This window comes from Hemicordylus capensis, chromosome 2, assembly GCF_027244095.1.
Source record: "Hemicordylus capensis ecotype Gifberg chromosome 2, rHemCap1.1.pri, whole genome shotgun sequence".
Taxonomy (NCBI): domain Eukaryota; kingdom Metazoa; phylum Chordata; class Lepidosauria; order Squamata; family Cordylidae; genus Hemicordylus; species Hemicordylus capensis.
Genome location: NC_069658.1, coordinates 164,855,562 through 164,882,129, shown reverse-complemented (window position 1 = coordinate 164,882,129; position 26,568 = coordinate 164,855,562). Strand labels below are relative to the sequence as shown.

At 47.6% G+C, this 26,568-nt stretch overlaps 1 protein-coding gene across 3 annotated transcripts; it reads right to left on the bottom strand.

The window, feature by feature from the left end:
- Positions 1 to 253: 253 nt before the first annotated feature.
- IFFO1 (intermediate filament family orphan 1) lies at positions 254 to 24,945 on the bottom strand. Of its 3 annotated transcripts, none has more exons than XM_053299752.1 (9): positions 23,950 to 24,937; positions 11,090 to 11,150; positions 10,908 to 11,003; positions 10,397 to 10,537; positions 9,353 to 9,537; positions 8,161 to 8,281; positions 4,473 to 4,568; positions 1,782 to 1,912; positions 254 to 1,016 (listed from the first exon to the last, which is right to left on the bottom strand). In XM_053299752.1, the coding sequence occupies exons 1-9, from the start codon at positions 24,747 to 24,749 to the stop codon at positions 914 to 916; spliced, it is 1,734 nt and encodes a 577-aa protein (XP_053155727.1). In that variant the 5' UTR covers positions 24,750 to 24,937; the 3' UTR covers positions 254 to 913. The 3 variants fall into 3 exon arrangements, with proteins under 3 accessions (XP_053155727.1, XP_053155728.1, XP_053155729.1); XM_053299753.1 differs by having other exon boundaries at positions 9,353 to 9,513; XM_053299754.1 differs by lacking the exon at positions 254 to 1,016 and adding an exon at positions 1,042 to 1,503 and having other exon boundaries at positions 23,950 to 24,945.
- Between the last annotated feature and the right edge of the window lie 1,623 nt (positions 24,946 to 26,568).

The following is a 26,568-nucleotide window of genomic DNA, read 5'->3' as shown; positions in this document are numbered from 1 at the left end:
TGCGACTACAGTCAACAGCAGGAGGTGCTCGGTGCTGACTGTGGTGTATGTACTACAGAACATTATGGCTTTACTCTTCCTCTAAGTCACATAGGGAGAGAGGGAGGGAGGGAGGGAGGGAGGGAGAGAGGCACCACATGTCCCAACAGACAACAGAACAGCCTTGAGTTTCACAGAGGACAATCTCTAGCTTAGAACAGCAGCACCCATCCCAAGACACCCCTCAGAAACAAAGCCTCACACAGACAACAGCTGTAGAAAAGGAAGCTATCCATTTAATGGTTCCTTGTTTCAAGACATAGCACATCACATACAACTTTTGTGCCACAGATGCACAACTAAGCAAAATGCAAGGACGGAGCTGGGGTGGAGGAGGCTGTAGCTCTCTCTCTCTTTGTCCCCACCAGGAGAGGCCTTTGCTATTGTGTACTGGGGACGAGAGAAGTGTTCAGAATTTGTGAGCAGGGAGAGCCATCAGGAGTCCAGCCTTTCAGTCCACTTGGCACCAAGAGATTCAGGTTTGCAGAGAGAAATGGATCCAGTTCTGCTTCAGTGTAGCAAGGGGAAGACAGTCAGGTATACTAAGGGGAGGCAAGGGAGAGGGGGCTTCATGAAGCAAACCCCAGAAGGAGCAGCTGCTATAAAGTGGGGACCTCCCCATTAAAGCCTGCAAAATACTGGGGTAGGGGAGGGGAAGGAGATGATCAAAAGGAGAAAAACTGGGATCCTCAAGGGCATCTCATCCAGCTTCCCCTCCAAGTGTGGAGAGCGAGCGGCCGGATTCTAATCGTGGCCCCTTGTCCCCCTCCGCCCCGCTTGGCCACGGCTGGGACCTGGCTCCCCCCCCCATCCCCTGCCACACGCTCACACTCCTGGGCCAGGAGAGGGAGATGCAGAGGGGGCAGGGCCACCCTCATCTTATGGAGGCATCGCTGGGGAGGTCACGATCGGACTCCTCCGTTTCCTCGTTTGGGGCCGATTCACTGTTCGATGCCGGAGTGAAAGCAGGAGATTTTCTGAAAGAAAAAAAGGGCGGGGGGGTCACATGGGCACTGGGGCTGTGGGAGGGGTGGAAAGGTGGGGGGGGCACGGGAGCCAGTTACAAGGCTAACAGGGCAGGACAACCAAGAGGATGCTGGTGGACCAAGGGGGACCTGGGGAAATGCTCTGGTGCCCTAAGCGGGGCCCTGCTGGAACACAGGAGGCGACTCGACCACTAGACTGGACACTGAGAACTAGTGAGGAGGAGGAGGAGGACAAAGGAGATTCCTTGGGATCTTGCCAAGCCCAGGACTGCATGGGGGATGTGGAGGGGGGCAATGCGAAAATCCTCCCCAGCCCAGCACTGCACTGAATTCATTTGTCCCATAAGCTAGTGCAAAAGCCCAGCAGGTCAGCGATGCTTCTTTTGTCCGGTGGAGGTTCTCTTTCGACAGCGATTGCATCTGTCAAAACTGCATCACCTTCTAGAGACACATGGCACGAAACACAACGCCTGCAAGTCTGCAAGGGGGGGTTACAGCCAATCACTCAGAAGCCAGCCCCACTTCACCACCCCCTCTGATGCACACACGCCTCTCCCATCCCCTCCCAAGATGGGGGAAGGGAACCCATATGTCTCCCTTGCCAGCCCCTTGCTCTCAACCCAGAGATCCTACTGCCCCCTTCCTAGTGCTAGCAAGAGAAGCCAAGTTATCTGAAACCCACCCACCTTCCCCCTTCCCTCGTCAACCCCACAACCCAGGATTAGGACCCAGGGATGTCCCCACAGAGGTGCTCACCTGTCTCCAGACTGAGTGATGAGCCGGCGACAGGTCTCCATCTGCACATCCAGCCCACGCTTCATGCTACACATCTCCATATACTCGTGAAGGTGCCGATTCATGTCATTCTTTGCTGTTGCCAACTCCAGCTGCATAGAAGTGGAGCAATGAAGACGTCACCCTGCAGAGAGCATGCAAGCCGCCCTCCCCAAAACATGCCCTCCCCTGCCAGTCCCCTCCAAGCAGGGGCGTACTTTGTGCCACAATAGAACATCATACAAAGGTTTTGTACACTGTGGACAATGCAAGTCATTTAATGGTACTAGAGAAAGACATGCTATTCTGGTAGCTCCAGGTCTTAACGCTCACATCAATTTCGGAACACAACTGAAGGAAGCCCGGGCGGGTGCGCGGCTGGGGGAGTCAGTCATGTGACTTGCCTCTGGGGGCCTCCCCCAAGGCAGTGGGCCCCCAGACAACTGTCTCCCCTTGCCCTATTATAGTTACGCCCCTGCCTCCAAGCAATCAAGGTTGCTCAAACACTATTACAGCCTTAGGCAAACTTCTGTCACTTTCACACTGGCTTCTTGTTATATGGGGTGGGGACTCAGGGGAGAGAGAGTGGGCTGTTCCCTTGAGGGATGCCCCACAACACTGCATTGTCTTCCAAGCCAGTTCTCAGCATTCCATCACACTTCAAGGGTGGCCAAGAAATGGAAAGCAAGGTGGAATTAGGCAGACAAGAATGCTGGCTGGATTCTGAGTGGTGGGGATGGTCAGGGAGAAAGATCGACTTAGTCCCGCCCTCAGTGGTGTCCCCAAGTGCCTCCATTTACCCCATGGGGAAAGGCAAAACACTGCATCTGGGGACAGAGCTTGCCTTCCCTCCTGGACATTGGGCAGTCACTTCAATGAGAGGGCACCTTTAGGAATTGCAACTGAATGCAACACACCTGCTTGCTCTCCTCATATATCCTGCCCAGCCAAAAGAAAGCAATACATTAGCCCAGTAATTTGGCCTGCATGCAGGTTCCACAGATTGATCAAGTGGTGTGACACAAGAGTAAGTCCACTGGAAATAACCCTTCTGCTTTTTAAGCATGCCTCTCAACTTGGCCCTAAGAAGGAAGGCGGGGAGGAAAAATGCTGGAATTACGATTGTCCTAAAGGCAAAGTTGTGCCATCGAGTCAGTGTCGACTCCTGGCGACCACAGAGCCCTGTGGTTGTCTTTGGTAGAATAGAGGAGGGGTTTACCATAGCCATCTCCCACACAGTATGAGATAATGCCTTTCAGCATCTTCCTGTATTGCTGCTGCCTGCCTGATATAGGTGTTTCCCATAGTCTGGGAAACATGCCAGCAGGGATTTGAACCGACAACCTCTTGCTCCCTAGGCAAGTTACTTCCCCGCTATGCCATTAGGTGGCTTATAGTGAATGTTAAATTTTAAGGTTCTCTCTTTTTTTAATCTGTAAGTGAATGGAGCAGGAAGTGGCAGCAAACAAGAAGACACTTTTACTCTGTTCCCACCACGACCTTCGAAGGTTTCCCTCCAATTGCAGCCCCTTTCCTGCTCAACAATGTAATAAGGAGAATGGGCCGGGAAACTAGGAAGAGCATGTATGCAGGAGAAAGCGCCTAGGACACAGCTGCTCCCTGCCCTGTTGTCCCAAGGAAAGCAAGTGGTTCCCCGCTGCCCAAGGAGGTTTCCTATTTGCCAGATGTCCCAAGAATTCTGCCCTCTTAGGCAGCTGCCTGTACTACCCTCTGAGTTGAGCCAGCACCCAGGGTGAACCCAGGGCCAGAGCTACCATAGGCCAACTAGGCAGCCGCCTAGGGCGCAGACCTCAGAGGGGCGTAGAGCATAGAGTGTCAATGTGTTAAGAGTGCCCTTCTAGTTCAAAATGATTTGTGTGCCAAAATATTTTCTTTTGTATTTGAGAAAGATTGATGTATTACCTATTTTTGCAATTTAAAATAAATTTAGCAGTTTCAAGTTTTGTGCTTTTCATTATTTCTACAAAACATCTGTTTTTGAAAATCGAAGTTGAAAATTATTTTGTGGGGTGCAAGTACTTAGCCTTGCCTAGGGTGCAAAATAGTCTGGCACTGGCCCTGGGTGAACCCCTTCTTCCACAGGGAGCCAGTCTCAGTGAAACATGCACTTCATGACTAATCCTCTTTTCCAGACAGTTTTCACCGCACCCAGTGAGCTTTCTACAATTTATTTCCAACTTTGCTAAGCTAGCAAGTTTGGTGTGCCTTGTCTTATTTATTCCAGTAAATTGCCAGGAGCTTGCAAGTCTCAAAGACTGCATTAGAGGCAGACAGTTATCCTGCATTTTACAGGTTTCATATTTTCTTGGTTGGATATGTAAGAAAATATATGTATCCTTCTCCCTCCAGCAAGATTACACCATTTGGAATCCAATTAACATTGTCCCCTGCTTAGACCTTTTAGATCCCTTGTCTAGCAATATTTTGAACATATATAGTACATCTAGAAGTATTTTGAAAACCTATCAGCCTCAAAAATGTAACATTATTTTTGCTTTAACACATCTGTACCTGAAGAAGAGTTCTGTGCTACTCACAGGTCTGCTTCCAGCATCCTGAATAATTGGTGGGCCAATAAAAGCACTATTTCAGTTACTCTTCATCCCACCCACCTGCCAACATATTTGTTTCCAGACATCCCTCCTCTCCCACCTCAATTTGGTCGATGGTTTCCTGATACTCCTTCTCCCTGCTTTTGAAGAGTGACTCTGTGTCCTTGATCACTTTCTCCAAACTATCATCTGCTTGCTGGCAGGGAAAGCAGTGGTGCCCAAGGAAAAAAAGAAAAGAAAAGATTTACAGAAAGAACCAGCATCACCACAAAAACACTGAGGCAAAGGACAGCCGATTGCAGAACACCTCACTAGCACGGAAAATCCCATTTTCAAAGCCTCGGCGATGGCATCTTCACGGGGTTTGCTGATTCTCTGGAGCAGTGGTACAGAACAGCAGCTAAGAGAGTGAGCAACCAGTCCCCAGTTCAAATCTCAGCTCAGCTATGATCTCACTAAGTGGCCTCAGACAAACCGTCCTCTCAGGCCCGCTCCCGTCCCCACCCCTGCATTTGCAGGAGGGGGAGAATAATGGATAATCATGATATAGCTTTTTATTAGGTTATTGTTAGGATTATGGACAAGATCACATAGTAAAGCACTCTGACTCTTCAAAAGGGCTATAGAAATACTAATCATCACTGAATCTGGAAAACTGTATGTGAAACATTCCAAAAGCCTTTGTTAATTGCTTTGAGCATTCTCTGCCTTCAAAGGTTCTGCGAGGCCTGGGTGCTACTGGAGAAGCTGCTGTAGCTTTGGGACACTGAACCTTCACTAGCAGAATATTTTCCAGTCGCTACCTTGTTTTTAAGGCTTATTGTATATGAATATTTGTCATATTTGTACTGCAATATTGATGTATTAAGATGGTCTTGGAAGACAACTTGAAAGCTTCCGCAGATTCCAAATGCTATTGCCACCTCCTGGAGAATGTGAGGAAGTGGGAAAATATGCAAGTAATTTTGCAGGGGTTATACTAGCTTTCTGGCTCAGTTTAATCAACCTCTGTGACCTGCATACCTGCAAAGGGTCTTTTTGTCTTTCCAGAATGCACAGGAGATAGATATACAACATGAAACGCACACAGGATTGTTCCTTCTTTTTCTTTAGAAGTGGAACCCTGAGCAATAGATTCACTAGATTAAAATTTGGTAGGGCCACAAAAGAATTAAATAAAATGAAAGATCAGGTATGTAAGCTTGGGAGTGCTCCTGGACCCAAAGCTCTCCCTGGTTTCTCAGGTCGAGGCAGTGGCCAGGAGCGTTTTTTATCAGCTTTGGCTGATAAGTCAGCTATGTCCATTCCTAGAGGTTAATGACCTTAAAACAGTGGTACATATGCTGGTGACCTGATAAGCTGGTCTAATGGACCGTAATAAAAATTTACTTACTTACTATGCTGGTGACCTCCAGGCTTGACTACTATAATGTGCTCTACGTGGGGCTGCCTTTGTACATAGTCCAGAAACTACAATTTGTATAGAATGCGGCAGCCAGACTGGTTTCTGGGACAACACGAAGGGACCACATAACACCGTGCAATTTAACAGTGCAGTTAAAAGAACTGTACTGGCTGCCGATATGTTTCCAGGTGAAATACAAAGTGCTGGTTATTACCTATAAAGCCCTTAATGGCTTGGGTCCAAGTTATCAAAGAGAGCGCCTCTTTTGTCATAATCCCTGTCACCTGTTACGATCTTCTGGAGAGGTCTGGTTATGGTTGCCACCAGCTCATTTGGTGGCATCCCAGGACCAGGCTTTCTCTGTGGTTGCCCAAGGGCTTTGGAATATGCTACCTGCTGAAATAAGAGCATCTCCTGTTTTCAGGAAGACCCTCAAGACTCTACTGTTTTTGCAGGCTTTTAATTAGAATTAATTTTTAATAATTGTAACAATTTGTTTTAATAACTGTTTTATGTTGTTTTTATTATGTCGTGTATTTTAATCTGTTTTGACTTTTAAACATTTTAAATTTTGTACACCGCCTAGAGATGTACATATCAGGCGGTATAAAAATATGATCAATAAATAAAGCAGCTTTTCTGGAGGCCAGACTGGCAATTCCTTCTGTATATCGCCCATCATTTCCTTAGATATGCCACTTCTTACATTCCTGGGTTCAGCGTTGCCCTTCTATAACTGCCTCCAGATAGACATAGCACACATAACTGTATTGTAATTCTTGTTGTGGAAGAAGTGTTGCAATCTTGAAGGAGTTTACCTCTCCAACATTACACAGATGACTCAATTGTTTCTGTGTCAGTTGCCAGATCTATGACTGAAATCAACACTAAGACTATTCACATCATCCATACAGACACAGATTCCTCCAAATTACTGTAATCACCATCCAGGCAAAAATGCCAAGGGAAGCTAGCTTAGACTTTCAGCAGTGTAACATTAATTGCCTTCTCTACCAGGGAGCAATACAACTCATTAGCATGAAGCAGGAATCACAAGGCCCTGACCAATAAGAAGAGAGATATTGGCTTTTGATTCTTCTTCGCTTTGGTTATAGAACCTGCAAAGGAGTCAGTACAGGTGCATGTGACAGTAGCTAAATGACATAGCTGGCAAAGATCCCCTAGAGCTGAGAATGCTCTCAAATGAAGTGGGGGCAGGGAGGTTATCCATTCAGCACACTTGATTAATTACATGGGGGCTTGGATGGTCCCTGTTAGTCCAAGCACCACACCAATGGAATCAGGACAGGTGATGTAGAACAAAAAAACCCTGTTAGGCAAAAGCCCTCCCATAAGCTGGCACCTCTTTTCTTGGTTGCCTTTCTCTCCATTTCCAATTGTGACTTCCTTGAGGAGAAACTTAGAGATGATGTTTCTCACATTTGGATCCCACCCTTCCTTCTGAGGAACTCGGAGCACTCTACCAGCAGGCTTTCTTCACAACAACTCTGCGAGTTATCCGAGAGCAACACTAGCTGGACCAAGATCATCCAATATTCTATTGGAGATTTAGACCCAGGTGTCTCTGGCCCAACTATACTGGGCCTCCTTTGCTGTGCCACTCAGGTCAAGAATGGATTTTGCAAGCACATAAGAGTCAGAGAATTTTATTTTGTTCTGGCTGCAAAATTTAGCATACTAATAGTCTCTGCTTTCATCATAAAAACAAGGTTTATAGCCTTCACTGCAAAAACCGCTTTATAGCAGGCCTGAAAAACTCATGACACAGAATGAATGCAATCCAATAGTGATTCAATAAATGCCCCTCCTCCCTCGTCAACTGAGGCCTTGAAAAGCTGCTGGGTGGGAATGTTGTCAAGCATTGGTTAGGCCAAAATATAGCTGGTATCAAAACACAGACTTTTCCCTCTGTACCAGACACTGCAGCACAAGGCAAGAGGAGTTGGGAGAACAGCAGCCATTTTCTGAACACATGTATTCTTTGTGTATCACACAGCTCCAGCCTTGATGAGTCACAGGCTATGGAGGCCTGCTTCAAAGTATGTGGGCAAAATCCGCAAAGTCAGAGATATTCGACAGCCAGGATTCAAGGGCCTTGCTTAACTAATTGCTCCTCCCTTACAAAGTAGAACTATAGTATTTTCCACAAAGGAAGGATTATGTACATGTGACCCTTTTTTTGGGTCCCAGATTATGACTTCAGTGTGTTTTTTTTAAGTGCAAAGCACACACAGCCCTGACCCTCACCCTCAAGTGCGAAGGACACAGAAGAGTGCATGGAGAAAACTAGAGGGATGTGGAGGGTTAGGGTGTGGGGAAAGACGGCCACATGTGCCTGGAAGTCAGAGGGGTCATCCGTTACCTCCCCCTGTGCCTCTGCAGCAGCAATAGCATAGCCAGAGAAATCCTCCCACAGCAGCAGCGTTTCTTCAGTCTCCTCCCAGGTGAGGCTATCACAGTCATCTTCAAAATCATACTCCCTCCTGGGGACAAAGGAATCGTACATCAGCAGAGAGAAGACAGGAAGGCTCACCCTGGGAGTCGGACAGGGGTGCTGGTTTTGCTATGTCCCTGTCCTCATTGCCTATTGGGACAGAGCAGGTTGAGGGGGGAAATACCTCTCTCAACAAGCAGGGATGGCCCACTTTTGTGTGGCCCCTGAGAACAGAGTCCTCCAGGCACCACACCAAGGGCTGGAACCACTGTCTAGACCCCTCCACAGACAGGCAGGCTATATATTAAATTTGGCTTCACCTAGCAGTAAAGGCTTCATGAACAAAGGGTTTGGATGGTATGATCCAAAACATCATTATTATTCTATGTAAAATGCCTTGAGAACTTTTTGTTGAACAGCGGTCTATAAATAGTAGTAGCAGTCATAGGAACATAGGAAGCTGCCATATACTGACTCAGACCATTGGTCTATCTAGCTCAGTATTGTCTTCACAGACTGGCAGCAGCTTCTCCAAGGTTGCAGGCAGGAATCTCTCTCAGCCCTGTCTTGGAGATGCTGCCAGGGAGGGAACTTGAAACCTTCTGCTCTTCCCAGAGCAGCTCCATCCCCTCAGGGGAATATCTTACAGTGCTCACACGTGGTCTCCCATTCAAAAGCAACCAGGGCAGATCCTGCTTAGCTAAGGGGACAATTCATGCTTGCTACCACCAGACCAGCTCTCTTCTCCAGTTGTATGTGGTCATTAAGTGGGTGGTGAATGGGAATGGTTTCCATGGGGTGAAGGTGCTTCCTGAAAGGCCCTCTCAAGAGGCAGACTGGCAGGGCTTCATTGCCTTTCCAGAATGGGCACGAGAGAGCTATACAAGCCAACTCGATTTATATGAAAGACACCCAGGATTGTTCCTTTCCTTTAGAAATTGAACCGTGCTGTGGGCAAACATCTCACCACACCATGCTTCAAGTGTGGCAGGGCCATGAAAGATCAGTCTTGAAGGCTACCCTTTGGGGGACAGACTGGCAATTCCCAAGCCATAGAGCAACATCGCAAGCAGCTGGTTCCTTCCCTGGCCCAGAGAGCATGAGGCTGGGCTACACTCACAGCTGGTTCAGCATCCTTTGCATCTCCTCATTTATGCTCATGGCCGTGGTCTCATCCTCTTCCTCCTCCTCGGGCTTTTTGGAGGCCTCGCTTTCAGACTGAGAGGTGTCCTCATCACTGACCAGCTTCCGCTCCCGCTTCCGCCCCACAGTAGCTGGGACCTTAATGGGAGACAAGTGCAGAGACTACAGAACGAGGTTGGGTTGGAGGTCAGAGGTGGGTAGGTGAGAAGAGATGGAGGGAAGAGAGGATGGTGTTGGGTGATAAAGACAAAGAGAGAGAAAGAACAAGTGAGAAAGAGGGAGAAAGAGGGAGTGGGGGAGAGAGAGAGAGAGAGAGAGAGAGAGAGAGAGAGAGAGAGAGATGGGCTCATTATGACCAAGTTAAAGATGGTGCGATGGCTAAAATGCGATTTTAGAAACCTCTATTTTTTTAAAATTAAAAACTAAGCAACTGAAGATGGAATCCAATGAGGACTCACAGTGAAGGAACTCAAATCATATCCCAAAGATGGAGACAGGAGGACAGAGCAAGACAGAGGTTTAAAGTAGAGGGAGAAAATTGCCAGGATTTAACAGTTATATTGTATTTTACAAAAAGCTTCTAACTTGCACATTTTTCCAGCTCAATGAAAAAAACTAACCAACTGCTTCTGTAGGGGAAGCAAGAGAAGGAAGAGTGAGAGAGCAAGTGCCAGATAGTGAGTGAGTGAATCAGACAAAGAGAGAGAGAAAAAGGGGTGGGGGGAGAGGAGAGAGGCGGAGTTAGAGAGAAATACACACTTCGCCCATGTCTCCCTCTCCAGTAGCTGCTTCCCTGCCCTGATAGGGCCCACCAACTCTTGCTGAAGAAGCGCTCCCCCACAGCCCCCCAGGGGCTTCACAGAGGCTCCCCACAGACCAAGAAATGGAGTTTCCCCCATGACTGAGATGAAGACATGGAATGAGAGTTAGTGACGAGGAGATGGGGGTAGGGCTCTCCTTGTGTCCATTCCTCAAGGCCTCCCTCCCGCAACAAATGGGAACGGTATCTAGCACCTCTCACCTGAAACATTTTGATCATGTCCTCACAGTTGCGCTGCTGGGCTACGTCACACAGTTTAGCTGTGATATCTATGCGCCTACAGATGTCCATGTCCACTTTCATGGCTTTCTCTTGGATCTTGGTATCCAGCTCTGTAAGGTTCTGGCCCGGCACCAAGTAAACAAGAAAAAGGTGGGAATTAGACTCAAGATCCTTTGACGTTTCCGACAGCAACGGTGCTGCTTTGTGAGCTCGCTCAATCCATCTTTATTATTAGACCAGCATAAAGTACAAAGTATACGAGGTGTAAAAAACATAAAATGGCAGGAAATAAGATGGCTTAAAAGCATGAATTGTGAGATCTCATATTAAGTATAGGGGAAAACAAAATCAACTTTGTGCCAAGCATCATATCCAACAGTTTGGTATTCGCTGCCCCTCTATGTACAGCTATTCCCTCACCATCTCTCCCCAGGCCTGAAATGAGGTGGTAGTTAAGAGTGTGTATGTTTTGGGGTACATATAGACTCACATTACTCATCAGCCCCTTGAAAACCACCAGCTCTGCTTTCAGCTGATCCACCTTCATAGCCAGCTCTTCCTGACATGCTTCTGCCTCTTGGGCCTCCTGGTTGAGAGGGAGACACATGAATCAGAACCTGGAAAGAGACAGGACCAGGGCACAAGGGGTGGGAGGAGAAGGGAGGACCTTACCTCATGCAGCTCAGTCACTCGGTCTTGCAGCTGCACACGCAACGTATACTCCTCTTCCCACCTGGGGAGACAAATAATGGACCAGTGACATGCTAGTCCTCTGCGGGGACAGGTCGATCTGGAAAGCAGAAGAATCTCTCCCCCTGCTATGGTGAGATTTGGGTGTAGCACAGGAACCTTTACTCTGGTCTATGAAACACAAGAGGAAATGGCATAGGAGCAGAGATACCCTTTGGAATGCCTTGCAGTGACAGCTGGTAGACGCTGCCACACAGACTTGACTCATCTGGCTCCGAATTCACTTGCTCCTTTTCGCACCCGAGGGGAGGCAGATTGAGGAAAGCAACCACACACTATGTTTAGTAACTGCAACACCCTCCCTGCCCCTGCCTCAGAATAAACCACATTGACAGATGAGACCCGGCCTCTCCTCTCTGCTATGCTGGAGCAGGCCAGTGGGTATGCCTAGCCTCATCAGTTTGGGGGCAGCCAGAGCTAGCCTTCTCCTGCCCTCCCTCCACCATATTACCTAGTGCTCAATTGTCTGTTAAGAACCCGAGCCATCTTGGTATCTAGTTTGGTCAACTGAGACGCCATTGTTGAGGTCCAAGCCTTGTTCCAAACAGCCCAGAGGGGTGTGTGGCTGTGTGCGTGCGCTCACGTAGCTCCTGGGGTGAGCTGGCAAATCAGAGTCTTTGCTGCTAAGCACTCAGATGCCCTTGACTGTCCAGTGCAAAATCTGCTTTCCTGTAACCCTAGGTGTGAGGACTCGCACTTCACATTGAAATAATCCTATTTCCGTGGCAAATCATTCCTCCCCTTTCCCAAGTGACCTGTTTTGCTATAAGGAGGGTGGGCTCTGCTCAGTTCACTTGTTTTCATCCTGCAGAGGGGAGAAACCCTTGGAGTGGGCTTCTGTCTAAAGACTTATGGGTGTCAGTTTCCTCCTTCTTCCCAAGGGGCCCCCCTCTGTCCTCTGAAGGACAAGAACGACGGTCCTTTTCTCTTAAAAGACGGCTGGTACTTTGAATCTTTCCCGCTCCCCTTCTAAGTACTAAGCAATCTAGTCAGTTGTAAGATTCCTGCTGTGCTTACTTCTTTGCTTTAATCTTGCCTGTAAGTTCTAGCTTCCTTTAATATATCTTATTTCACTTTTTCTACTACAATCCGACTGTGCTTGAGCATTCATTTCACACTTTGCCCTACTCCTCTGGGCACGAGCTACTAAAGTTTTAGGTCCTGTTCAGGTTCACGGAAAATTCCATTTTCTGAGCACCTGAAGACTCCACAGTAGTACTGGGGTACAGTCAGAGGTGCACCTAGGTCATTTTGGAGCCTGGACCGAAAGGCCTTTGGAGGCCCCTCTCCCCTGCAAATTAAGCATCATCACGTTCCGCTGGGCGACCACACCACCCTGGACAGACTAAAGAGGATTCGGGGGGTCCCAGGGGCTGTGAAGGCCCTGGACTTGTACAGTACTGTACAGTACTTTTTGTATGAAGTTTCCTACCAAACTTTAGTTCAAAATTGCTAGCTGGTGGCAATGGAGACAAGGAGATCATTCTGGGGGGCTCTTAAGCACAGACAACCCTTAAAATCCTCGGAGGCTTTACTCCTCCATGACAGCCACTGCATGCTCAAGCATTCAAGCAACTTCACTACCCTTTACTGCCACTGAATGGATTCCACTGTGATGCTCCTGACACAGAGGACTGTAGAGCGACACTAAGAAGAGATGCTGATTATATTGGTGAATGCCAACCCAATCCCTTCGTAAGTGCCAAACTAACCCATCATTTAAAAAATTAAAAAAAAATTACAATCCCACAAGTGGAGAAATACACAGATGAAGAAATCCCTTCAATCTGTATGTATTCTGCAAATCCATGACCACAGCACACACGGGCTAAAACTGGCATTGAGAACAGAATTCAGCATCTTGAGAATCTCAGTTCTCACTTCAAGAGGCACACTTCTAGTCCTTAATGTGGTGACAGAATTGAAAACTATTGGGAGATGGCTGGTGAAATCCTTGCAGCTGGGTGGGTTTCAGGTGGTGGTGGCTTCTGGTAGTCAAGGGGCTGTAACTCTAACGCCCTAGAGAGAACTTTGCACCAGCCTACAAGAAATTATGCAAAATGAGTATATTTAAATATGTGATTAGTTTAGTCAGGCCACAGAATTTTACTTCTCTCAGTGCAGAATTTAGGTTACTTAATCTAGGTGCAAATTGTTAAGAGCAGAGTCGCCTGAATATTGGCTTCTTTTCACATTCATGCTTTTAAAACCAAAACACTGAGGGGTGGGGAGACTACCCTTGAAACATTTTTATGTGGTGAACATTAGGTTCAGCTTAAGTTGATTTTGTGCATTACAAGGAAGTCTAGAACGACGATCATGTTTCCAGCTCCGTATCATTCCCTTTTAGGGTAATAGGTTGGTTTAAAGGCATTAGCAGCACAGAATTTGCAAAAGGAACCACACACACTGGTCTTAACAATTCTGCAGCTGCAACATGTGTACCTTTGTGTCCATTTTGTGATGGACTGCACTCATTGCAAGAGGCTGTGCAGCACTGGGGCAATTGTCCCAATATGTGGGACAGTTGCCCTATCAAGCCATAGGAACGTAGGGTGCTGCCATATATCGAGTCAGAACATCGGTCCAATTAGCTCAATATTGGCTGGCAGTGTTTCAGGCAGGAAGTCTCTTCCAGCTATGCCTAGAGATGCCAGGGATTGAACCTGGAACCTTCTGAATGCAAGCATGCAAATGCTCTACCACTGAACTATGGTCCCCATCCCCAGCCAAATTGTTACAGGCTGGAAGAGCACCTTAGCAATTCCCTGTAAACTGAAAGGTGGGAAATTTAAAAAGATATATATCAAAACAAATTATGTAGTGCTCTGCTGGTTCATGTTGTTGCATACCCTGTAGATTACTTTAGCTGCTAGTGCTCAACATGTTGCACATAGTTGGTACAAGAAGGGTGTATTATATTCCTCTTGTTGTTAGCTGTATATACAACACCTTCTCAGGGCTACAAAGGGAGCAACAGAATAATACAGCCCCATAGTCAGAAGAGAATCAGCCAGCCATCTAGTCCAGCCTTGCACTCTGGGCTGGGACCCCAAAAGTTACTTTGGAAGTGGCTCAAATATTTAGACACACCCAGTGGCATTTTCAACATTTTTCTTTGACCAGCGGAGACCACCATCCCCAATGCTCTATCTGGTTTTGAGTTCCCCTTCCATGTTAAAGGGGCTTGCCCAGTGGCCTTGAAGAGGGCTATTGCTTTGAGGACTAAGAGTCCAAGGCCCTTTTGGGTGAATGGAACTAGTTGCATGGTTATTTGTATCCAAAGCACCTCCAACCAATTTCTTCTCCAGCCTATTCACATACAAAGGTCCCAACCAAACTAGAGATGTTTAGAGCCTTCCAGTGTCCCAACCAGTTCTCTTTCTGGTTCACCCCTGCAAGTTCCCCATAGAGAAGCAGGCCAGTGGTGCACACATAGCTGCTATGGACGCCAGGGCTTTGAATCCACGTCTACATTACAGTGCTTGATCTGAGCCCACTGAACTGGCTGCATCCATCTTTTGATGAGAATTTACATCCCATGGGGAGGATGCAGAGTGGGAAGGAGGAGACAGATCGTTCAGTAGTTGTCACAGGGATCAGGGCCACGATTTTGAATCTTGTCTCTAGGTGCTCAGTGGTGAGTATTTGTTCTCCCATTCTTCCCCACTCCGACATGTTTTTAGTACTGCACAGAGCAAACCCTGTGCAACAAAGGCTTGCAACGGTCCTTTTCCTTCCAGCAGCAATGAGTTGCACTGCAATCTTCCCTTGGTTAAATCCATGGAATTTTTCTTAGGCACAACTCAAGCAAAACATCCCGAATGCCAGAAGAATGTGCCCGCACACCCTCCTCTTTAGGACAAATTGGCGATTACTCACTGTTGGGAAAGAATACCGAAAGCTAGGCAGAATGCGAAGAAGAATGACTCAGGCAGAGCAGATGTACCGGGAGGGGCAAACTGGCAGCTTACATTTCTGAAGATGAAAACATGTCACTGCTGCAAAATGTCTTTAAAGCTGCTGGACTCTTCTGTTCAGGGGTGCAGCTATAATTGAGCAGATGGGTTCAAAGAACCCGGGGCCCCCAGCTCCACCCCTCCCTGTTTTCTTCATTATCCCCCTCACTTCAAGGGGCCACCGGGGAGAGGAGGGAACATGGGCCCCTCTCCCCTAGCTACGCTCCTGCTTCTGTCCCAGGGTAACCTAAAAACTTAAAAAAAAAAAAAAAAAAAAGCTTCTTGGTAGCACAAAGACTAGCATTTCCATGAATGGAAAAGGTTTCACTCATGCAAGGAGAAAGGGGCCATTTTTACTGACCCCTCCCCCCTTCCTTCTGCAGTACCCCATAATATATCCCCAAAGGTTAGGAGACCCATAGGAGTCCATTTTGCGGGGAGTGCAGGGGCAGCAGAGGGAAGGGGATTTTGTATTTTTTTAGATCCTCCTGTCTTTAGTTTTCATTATAATACCAATCTCAATCTTAGTGATACATGCAACATTCTTTCTCACAATCTATTATATTGTATTACTATATTATAACATGTGCTGGTCTTAGACCATAATGAAGACTGATTGATTGATTGAAGGAAGGGGGAAATCACTGAACACTCGCATTGTCAAAGCTCTGGTCTGGGGGCTATCTTCTCTCTTTAAAATTAGTCTGCTTTAAACTGAAATCGATATAATAATTATGCTAAAACAAAACCTGTTTAGAAACTCTTAAAACTGAATTCATGAGCAGAGAGCAAAACACATATCCCAGTTTTTAAAGATGCAAGATAAAGATTGCTTTGTAAAAATATAATCTGCTTTTTGAGATAATGTACGGTATAGCATAACACTACACATAGTATATGTGGCTCTATTATTAGCTCAATACTGGGAGGCCAAGGACTGGCAAGTCACACAGGTATTGGGCTCCAGCCTCCAAGACACACCATCCCATCTCCCACGAGGATCTCCAAGCCCTCTTACATTATGCTCTCCAACTACCCGAGTGTTGCACTTTGCTCAGTATTCTTCAACTTATGAATCTTACTGTTTCTCCCCCTACCAAAAAACCATATGTGTTACTTCCCATCTTAAAGAAACTCTTGTTGTGGCCAGGAGCTACAACAGTTCTGAAGAAGCATCTGTTCTGCAAAGGAATGGTTTTGCTCAGTGTTGTTCGTGTGTACAGGGAAAGAGGCTTTGAAGCAAAAATGCAGCTTGTGCATTTATGTTTCCAGATGTGTAATTAACTTCTACCTATAATCCTAATGTAGCTTGATACAAATCATGCAAGCTATTTATTTATCATATTTCTATATCGCCTGATATATACATCTCTAGGCGGTGAGTTATAAGTATAAGCACTAAAATAAGAGTGTATCTTGTAGGTAATAAAGGCTCTATTATGTTGACTTGCAACCTATCCAGGAGGTTAAATGAAGCAATTAATATGAATTAGCTAAAGGTCTATAAAGCATGATCAGAAGGGGAGGTGGAGGGATGCTGAATCCCAGCCTTTTCTCACACCCACCCTCCCATCCATCCGTGAGGCCATTACCTCAGACAAAGCAAGGGAGAAGTGAGGCCAGACTTGTTTTGTCTAAAGCCTGAACCTTGCATCCAGGCCCTGACAAGAAGAATAAAGGACACTTCTCTGCCCCCAGAACTCTGCATTTTCCTCTGCAATGGGGTGTGGGGGGGAGAGGTCACCTTAGCCCTTACTCCAGACCTGGCTCCTGTTTGGGAGGGAGGAAGTGGTGGGAATATATTGCCCCATCCCTCCCACAGAGCTCCCATCAGCAGTGGCTGCCCCCTTGCTCCCTACTCAAACGGGGCTGTAATACTGCCCTACAAAACTGTCCTCAGGTGCATCAGCATTTTCATCTTCCCTACAAGAATGAATGACAGCTCCTCACTGATACAGAAGAAGTCAGTATGTGCAAACTGGGGGACAATAGTGTGGCAGGGGCTCAAGCTGACCCTAAATTTTGCATCCTCTCATTTGTGTCTGAGGTTGCAGCCAGTTGAGGGGTGTGTGTACAGGGGAAGCAACCGGGTTCCAGGACGCGCAGGTTGACTTTGACCCCACAGAAGTGAATGGGACTGGCTCATATGGAAGACAACACAGGTGTACTCGGGGTTCTGGGGGACACTCGTTTCCTGCCGGGCACAACCCCTGAGAATCAGATAGGTTCCTATCAGCATAGCTCACCTTGGCCCCAGGACTGAATGACAGGATGCTGGAAGAGTGGGGTGGAGTCCTGGGAACTGGATTCTGTACATATGGATGGACAGATGGAGAACTTGATTTAAATCAGTCTTTTCTCCTGGCAGTTTCCATCTCGGCCCAGAGCCTCATCAAATTCCCTTCCCAGAGCAGAAAGGCTAGTGGGATGAAGGGGAAATATGCTTTTTACGTCCCTCTCTAACACAGTATGGCCTATTACAAACTATGCCTTCCTCTCGAACTAGTCACCAAAAAAGGATCGATAAGGAACAATACTCATTATTACGGGCCACTCAAATGAGCAGAAAATCCCAAGCTTCCTTCCTGTCCCGTCTCATTTGCTCTCCTCACTACCACCCAGCTCCTCATTCTCATCTGCAATGCACCATTTCCTAATAATAGTCTCACTGCAAGTCCCTCCTCCACACCCTGCACAGCCCAGACAAGCAGAGAGCATCCAGAGCACACCGTTTCCTTGTGTGACCCCCACCTCCCAGTTCCCTACAAAGCAGCTCAAGCTGCAAGCCTCTCCCACACGGCATCCATAGACACATCCCAACACCGCTCGAAGGGAAAGAAAAGAAGACAAGGGTGTCTGAAGTGTCTGTCTCCAAAGAGGCCAAGTCACTGAAACAGTGTCAGCAGCGGTCAAGGTTCAAGGCAATGAACCATCATTCTCTCAGAACATCTGACTCCCAAAGACAATGGAAACGATGAAAGAAGAAGTCTATAGGTCTCCCAAAACCAGCAGAATCCAATGCTGGATTGTCAAGCCAGCACAGGAACAGTAGAAAGCAGTACTACATTCCTCCGGGTGCTTTCACTTGTCCCAGAGTTGGATTTCAATTATTTATTAGAATAGTTGTGGGAGTATTTGTATGCTTCTTTTCAACAAAGGAATTCATAAAGAGTTCAGGTGCCTTAGGAAAGCTCACAAGCAGGCATGAAAAATTCTCCACTATCTGAGCATTCTCACCAAACTGCAATACTCAGGATTCTTTGGAAGAAGCAAAACGAGCAGCTAAACTGGGATAAAATAGGGATGTGCACGAACCTGTTCGGAGGCCCTTTGGGCTTCCGAATCGGTTTGAACAACCGGCTGTTTGATCGGTTCGAAAGCGGGGGGGGGGGTGCCCTTACCGCTCCAGCCACGTTTCCCCCACCAGCATTCCATTTTAAAAGTGTCCATCGGGGCAGCAGCACACCTCCCTGCCGCCCCATGTCCTCTTTGGCCGGAAGTAACAAGAAGTACCCCGTACACATGTGCATGCCAGGTACTTCCTGTTACCTCTGGCCAAAAAGGACGCGGGGTGGGGCGGCAGGGAGGTACGCTGCTGCCCCGACAGACACTTGTAAAATGTAGCGGCGGCAGGGGAGGTAAGGGCACCTTCCCCCGCCCTTAAAGTTATGCCCCTCCCCGCCGGTTCCGTGCACATCCCTAGTAGGAAACTGGTATAAGCTGGCAACATGCTATGGACGATTCACTTTTTTCTAGAACACTACCAGGCTAGGGAAGATTGAGTAGATGGTAATTTAAAATCTCTTCTAATCCCAAAATGAAACATCTGTAGTGCTGAATTCAACTGCAAAGTCACCTTCACTTTGTGGTTATCACTTCATCCAGCTTTCAGTTTCAAAGGAACACATTATCTAAAAGGCCTCCATTCCACAGCACATATTGATTTCCACAGGTGAATTCCCCATAGGGCAGGATAACTGAGGGGTTAATTGCGAGGGGGGGAGGTTCAGTTCAGCTAATAGGCCCTTTTAACTACTTGGCCCTTGAAGCCTGAGTGAGAAAGAGGGAGAGAGAAATTTAGCACTTTAAGTGCTCAAAGTGCTTTGCAATTATCTCAGCAATCTTAAAAACTACCATGATACAAGAGAGATTCATACACCACATGCATACTTTCTCATGCATGGCACATATATCCAGACTGAACACATACCCTATCCAGCTCAGAGTGGGTCAGCTGTTCTATCTAGAGATCTATCCCTGCACTTTTAAAAAGTACCTAGCACAGAGAAATTAAAGTGATTAAATTAAAGAAGCATTACCTAGCATATTATTCTCCCCATATCGGGAAGAGCTTCACCCACTAAATTTCTGTGGGCAAAGTTACTGTTATGTTAAGAACACAGGAACAAGACCAGTGAGGAAATGAAATGTTGCAACCATTTCTGTAGTTCCCCCTCTCTTATGTAGGATAACTTTCCAGAAGGTTGGGCTGCATGTTAATTTGCGGGAGATGCTATTTTACTTTTCTTCCTCAGGCACTAAAATGTCTTAGGCTGGCTCTGCTTTTAGCAATTTCTCTCAAATGCACCACACATTAGTCTGCACACAAATACGTTTAAAAAGCCCCAACAAAGGAATCTATTGCTGAGAAGCAGGGTGGTAATGCAGTGCTCAATCCTTTCGTCATCTGTCTGGCCTTATTCAGATGCCACATAGAATCGTGACTGAATCCTAATTCTGTGCAATGTCGCTTAGCCATGGGCATGCAGGCTCTCCCCGTTTTTGTGCAAAAAGGGAGTAAGGATTTCTATGCCCAATCCTAACTTGGATAAAGTTTGGGTTGGATCTGATGTCCGCACTTTACAGATCCTTGTTCTAAACAGAGTTTGCAAGGAAGCAGGGCTGTTCTTAGGACATGGCAAGCAGGGTGACCGCCCCAGGCCCCGCTCTGCTTACCCCCATTAGAATTAACTGGAAGGGGGCCCCACACTGGCTGATTTGCCCTGGGCCCCGCGCCCCATCAGGGCTCTCTAAGGACAACCCTGCAAGGAAGCTAGGAGCTGAAACTGGAATATACAAAGAGGCAAACAATTCTACCCCCCACCCCACCCAACCACCACAAAGATTGCTTTTCTTACTGTACATATATCTGTATGCAGTTTTTAAGTATGTATCAGGGCTTGACAAATTGCCAGGCACCAGGGAACTATCGTGCCTAGACTAGGATATTCAGAGGCTGAGTTATTTAATAAAATCTCTATTTGCCCCAGGCACTTTTTCTGTTCCAAGCATGTTACTTGTAAAGGGGATGAAGAGAAACCTCCCCATCCAACAAAGACTGGTAATTTGGTCAAGTGTCCTTTGTGTGGCTCTGCTGGCAAAACACTCCAAGTTCTTATGGAGCCTCGGGAAGAAGCCAGTGTGGCGCAGTTGGTGGGCCCTGGCCCTACCCCATTAAAGCACTCGGTTCTAATCTAGCTATGCCAGGAATGATCTTCTGCCACCTCTCTTTTATCTTGCCTGCATTGAGCAAAAAAATATTTTATTTTGTCTGTCCATCGGTTTCATTGGGAGACCCGAGAGAGAGAATTTCTTTCTGCCCACAATTCATCATTGTATAAATGTCTACCATCGCCCTGTAATCTTTTTTAAAAAGAAAGTAAGATGTGAATGGGAGATCCCAACTTGTTTTCAAATTTTCATTTTTGCTTTTTGAAAAAGTAAAGAAGAGAAAAGCAGTAAGATGGCCTGAATTTAATCAGGGCAGCATGAGTGTGTATGTATGTGTGTGCGCGTGTGCGCATGCACACATTTCTTTCTGTCCACACTACTTCCCTGATCAGTCATCCTCCTCACAAACTGCTTTTAGCCCATGGCGTAAGGAGCACAGAAAGAGATAGCAGCAAACTGGCACCTGCACTTTCCCCCAGCAAGGTGATTTCAGTTGGGAAAATGACACAGGGGAAAGGGTTAAGCTTCCCCAGAGCCCCTGCCCTGATCCAATTCCCTCCCCCACCACAGCAGCTTTTAATTTTTTATTTTATTTTTATTTTTAAGAAGCTGAGAGACCTGGTTACAGATCTGCCACCTCATGTCTGGGCTGAACCTTGAACTTTTTTCCGAAAGTAAAAAGCTTTAAATTCTTTAGCCTTTCCTCATTGAGAAGGTGCTCCATCTACTCCATCATTTTGATTTCCCTTTTTTGCATCTTTCCCAGCTCTAGTCACATAAAAAGGCAAGGAGATATGTACAGAACACAATAAAGCCCTGATCCCTAGCTGCTGGCAATCCACTCCAATCCCCCAGTTTTTGATGTCTCCCAGGCAATGCCCATGTAAATAGCTCCCTTTCAAGCTAAGAGTTCTAGAAGCCAAGATTCTGTGCCCAACACCAAATTCTGTATTTGCTTGCAGCCATTAGTGCATATAATTCTTCTCTCGCTTTTGACAGCCTCTTCTGCCATCAATCCATGTCTCTGATCAACTGCTATGAACAACTAGGCTTTATGAGGAAAGTCGCTCTGCACATTAGTGCATCTTCTTCTCACACTTCTTGTACAACATGTCAAGGAGAAACTGGTGCCTCTCACCTGCAATGACACTCATGAGCTGCACACACATTCTTGCACCTGCTCCCATTTGGCACCCTGGAGGAAGTATCTTCTAGCACAAGTATCTTTTTTTTGCATGTTGCACAAATAGTACAAGAAGTAGGTGCATGATCAGTAACATGTGATGCCATCCTGAGCCTTCATGCTCAAAGCCAGTTAGTGACAGCTTCACAGAATACTGTTTCTTAACAGCTGCTCCTACAGCACTGGTCAGACCTTCCCCAATGTGAGAGATAATCTGAAAGTGCTTTGGACCCTTCTTCGTTTACATTCCTTACCAGTGTACCAAAGGTGGGGGGGACCCCAATGCATTATAAGTTATTCTTTATCCCTTTGATAAGCTAATCAGGCTGAAAAATAGCAGCAGGCACAAGACCAATGAATGAGCTTTAGGGGACAGCATGGATTTGAACCTGGCCCCTCTCAGAAGCCTAATGCTATTAAAAGCAGCTGCAGTCCTGGTATATTTAAGGGGCCTGGAACTTTGCAAACACTGCAGATCTTCCTACCTCTCTCCCCCTTCAAATCTCTCCACTTTATCCTTAGGGCCAAACTCTACATTACAGGCAGTCTCTTCACATACATCATCTATCCTTATTACTTGCTAGTGAATCAAGAGCAGCTTTCACGGAGGAATGGGATGAGGACTACTTAACTCTTGCCGTTCCAGCCATTATTTCCTCAAAATGTCACACATACCCCAGCAGTTTTTCACACCGCAAGATGAAAGACACAAATACCTGCAGCAGGGTGGGGCAAGAAGGAAAGGGCTATGAAACCCCTTCTCCCTCTGCTGAAAAACTCTATGCACCAGAGGTTGCTTTTAGTTGAAATAAAATTTTTAAAAAAATTTAAAAGATGCATGAAGTTTTGACTTTTAGTTTTTGCCCCAACTGAAATGATGCCCATAGACATTTAATGGCATTTGGTCACATTTATCCCTTATATTTTTCATATCAGAGGCATAGCTAGGGGAGAGGGTGCCCGGGTTAACCCCTCTCCCCGGCAGCTCCTTGGAGTGGGGAAGATAATGAAGAAAATAGAAAGAGGAGGAGCTGGGGGGGGGCCTGGGTTCTTTGAACCCATCTGCTCAGTTGTAGCTACACCCGTTTCATATGGTTTGTTACTCTTTTCTCTTCCTGCCTAAAGTAAGACTGTATATTCTTCAGGGCAAATTTTTTGCTTATGTAAACCAAAGCCATCTATATCTGAGGAGAGCTATGTACACCGATAACGCAATATAAATAATATATTACCAGTACAAATAATAATAAGTTGGGGATGCCAGGCTCTTTAAAGGCTTGGATTCCTGCATGTACACACATATATACCACAAATTAGCTGAGTTGGCATCCACTAAGTTCTGTGGCACAGAATTTGGGATGTGGCACAGAACTAACTGATCCAATATGGTCCTCACATTAGATAATGTGACAATGAAGACAACAGTTGGTACAAATGGGGACACTATGCAGATTTATACTGGTGTCTCAAGATAATGACAGCATGGAAGTGAGGTAGGTTATGACTAGGAGAGGATACTGGGGCAACAGGAGATGTGGGTTTTGTTTCTAGACAGGCAGCTGTCCTGCTTTTATTTTTTAAGACGGGCAGACTGTTCCACCTCTTTGTAACTCTGTTCCACTTGTAAAAAGGTTATCCCGGTTTCCCATTGTGTAGCATCTGAAGATTCTAAGGTCAATAAAGCTCAGAAGCAGAAGGGACCACCGGATCACCTCCTCAGACACTCTCCTCCGCTCTGTATTTACAGTTGAATTCTGCCATGCCCAGCAGGTGCTCCATAAAATCCCAGACCCCTACATTAGATGAAGAAGCTAGCTATTGCTCTAATTCCATGAGCAGGTAAGTTTGAAGAAGCATTTTAATACGATCTTTCACCCTCGAAATGAGAAGAATTCTGCAGCAGGCCCGGCATGGACCAGCTATGCCCTTTTGTGGTCCCATCCTAATACGAGCCAATCACAACAGAGCAATAAAAGACCAGATCGTACCAGTACCAGAAGCTCCTGCAATGACTAGCAACTTTGGGGGGTACAAGAGTCGTCTCCCCCCACTGTCGCTAACACTTGGACAGATGCCATCAGCCCATCTCTGGCCTTATTATCCCTCAAGCTACTTCTGGCATCGCCCCACCTCTCGGCTCTAGGCTGTGGCCACTTGCGAGCCCACAGATCATCACCACTTCGCCTCACCTGCGCTTGTACTCATCCCGTTCCCTCTTCACCTTGGCCAGAACGTTGTAAAGAGCCCGGATCTCGGGGGTGATGGTGTCTATCTGCACCCCAACCCCGTCAGGGTGGACCCAGGAGACGCCGGGCCCTTGCACCAGGGTGGTCTCTAGGCCGGGTCCCAGACGGCGAGCCTGCGAGAAGGACCAGATGGTGCCCGGCAAGAAGCGAGAGGACGATGAGAAGGCGCTGCTAGGCAAGGATGGAGACTGGGCGGAGGTGGGCGTGAGCGGGGCCCCAGGGTGGTGGCAGCTCGGGGAGCTCAGCACCCTCGAGGGGGTGCTCAGCCCCACGGGCCGGGTACTACTGCTGCCGCCGCCGCTAGACAGAGCAAGCCCCAGCGGGCGGATGGGGCTGACAAAGCCCGTCTGGACGGCTTGGTCTCGGCGCTGCAGGCTGCCCCGACGGGCACCCCCTTCATCCAGGGCCTGCTGCAGCTGCTTCTCTAGCTGCCGATTGCGGCGCTCCAGTTCGTGCACCTTGGCCAGGAAGCATCGGAAGCGGAGGTTCAGGGTCTTGAGGACGTTGATGTTGGAGCCCAGGTCGTTGCGGAGGGCCATGGCGGCCGGCGGGGCCGCGAAGTGGGGCCCGGCGGGGAGAGAGGCCGGCGGGGCCAGCTCCCTGTCGAGGAAGTCCCAGCGGGGCTCGCCAGGGAGGAGAAAGAGCGCCGGGAGGTGCTGCTGGGTCTGCTCAGGCTCCGCTGCCGCCAAGCCCTGCTGCTCCTGCTGCAGGAGAAAGAGGTTGGGACCGAATAACGGGTTCATGGCTGCGGCGGCCGTCCAGGGGCTGCGACCGGGCAGGCGAGATGCGGCCGGCGGAGCCAATCACAGCCGGCGGCTCCAGGCCGGCTGGCAAAGAAGGGGCGGGGGCTCCGGGAAAGTGCTGGCTGGCTGGCTGGCCGCCTCCTACCGCTGCAGAGAGAGAGGAGAGGAGAGGAGGTGCCTGCCTGGCCTGGGCGGGAGGAGGGAGGGAGGGAAGCGATGCGGCGTCCAGCTGACACGAGGATGGGTGCGCGCGCGCTCCGCACGTCCTGGGGGGAGCCGAGGACACACCTGGCCGGCCGGCTGACGGGTCTGGCTGCCGCCGTCGAAGCCAACACACATCTCAGGGAGGGGCCAAGCTGAGTGCTAATCACCCCAGCGCCGGCCCCGGCCAAGGGTGCGTGTGCGTGGTGCGTGTCCCTGCCCGCTTTTGTCTCATAGAAATGCTGAGAACTAATAAAATTCTGCATTAAACGGCCATCAATTGACCCAGGTGCTATTAATTTTCATTGTAAAAGTCTTGCCGCTTCTGTATGGTACTTATTGACAAACGCCTCCCTTTCTGTAGCGTGTTATGATACGCTAGATTGTCATTTGCTCCTACCTCATCAGGTTTTCTACTTCCTCCTCCTTTCCTGATACGCTAGATGGTCATTATTCCCTACGGTAAGGTGTGCCGTGGAGTCGGGGTTGACTCCTGGCGACCACAGAGCCCAATGGTTGTCTTTGGTTAAAAAAAAAATACAGGAGGCGGCAAATACCATTGCCTCTTCCTGCCGCGCAGTCTGATGCCTTTCAGCATCTTCCTGTATCGCTGCTGCTCACTATAGATACCAGTGGGGATTCGAACCGGCAACCTCATGCTTGCTAGGCAAGTCATTTCCCGCTACGCCATTACCCTATAAGTTTTTCTTCTGAGTTTGCTCATGCTCAGTCTCCCCGTTTGTAGCCACTCTGTTGCCCAGCCCTTGAAAAGAAATCTATCAGAAACTCTTACCCTTGAATAACAATAAACTGCCCTCCCTGGGCCGCTGCCTTCTCCCCCACCCGCTTCGGATTGGTTAAAGAAAAGCGGAAGGGGGCAGCTCCAACTCCCCCCCCCAACACACACGCACTTTGTCTAGCTGCTGTCTGGGCTTGAGGTCTTTTCAGGGCACCTCCTGCAGGAAACAGGCAGCTGGGTGTAGATACACACAAAAACAAAACACCTTTTCCATGAAGCCTTCAGCATAAAGCCTTAGTTTCAGTAATTGGTCTGGTTCAATTATGTGCACTTACAGCAAGTATGCGCAACTGAACTGGAGACATGTTCTCCCCTACCCACCTCCTTCGCTGAAGCATCCCCCATGTCAGATTTCAGATTTAAGACTCGTCAGGGTATGGAGTTATTTTTGTTAGGTTGTAATGTGCCATGGCCATTAATGGTACTATGTAGTCCAACTAAAAACCTACTTTCTAGAGAGACTGTTGAAAGCAGAGAATTACATAACTTGTCATGTGTTCTTAGGAATGGAGAAGTCGCTAAACCCACAACATTGCCAAATAAATAGTGAAACTGCAGCAGTACTATTGCCCTCACTCCTCTGGTTTATAAGCTCAAATACCTTCTACCTTAGGTAAGCAAGCATAGGCTGGCTCTCTTGAATCAGGGTAGGCCAATGACATAAATGTGTGTTGCCACTGTTTTCTCTTTGAAAAAGGTGCAAAAGAAAACCTGCACACTCTACACAGCATACTCTGCCCAGCACCGCAGCTAACCCCTTTTCCTTTAATCCTCCCTAGCAAAAGCGTAACTATAATAGGGCAAGGGGAGACAGTTGTC

Coding starts and splice junctions, on each gene's coding strand:
- IFFO1 (XM_053299752.1), bottom strand. CDS start 24,749: ATGAACCCGTTATTCGGTCCCAACCTCTTTCTCCTGCAGCAGGAGCAG. Junction 11,151..23,949: donor CGGGATGAGTACAAGCGCAG/GTGAGGCGAAGT, acceptor TTGTCTCCCCAG/GTGGGAAGAGGAGTATACGT. Junction 10,538..10,907: donor TCAAGGGGCTGATGAGTAAT/GTGAGTCTATAT, acceptor GTGCCGGGCCAG/AACCTTACAGAGCTGGATAC.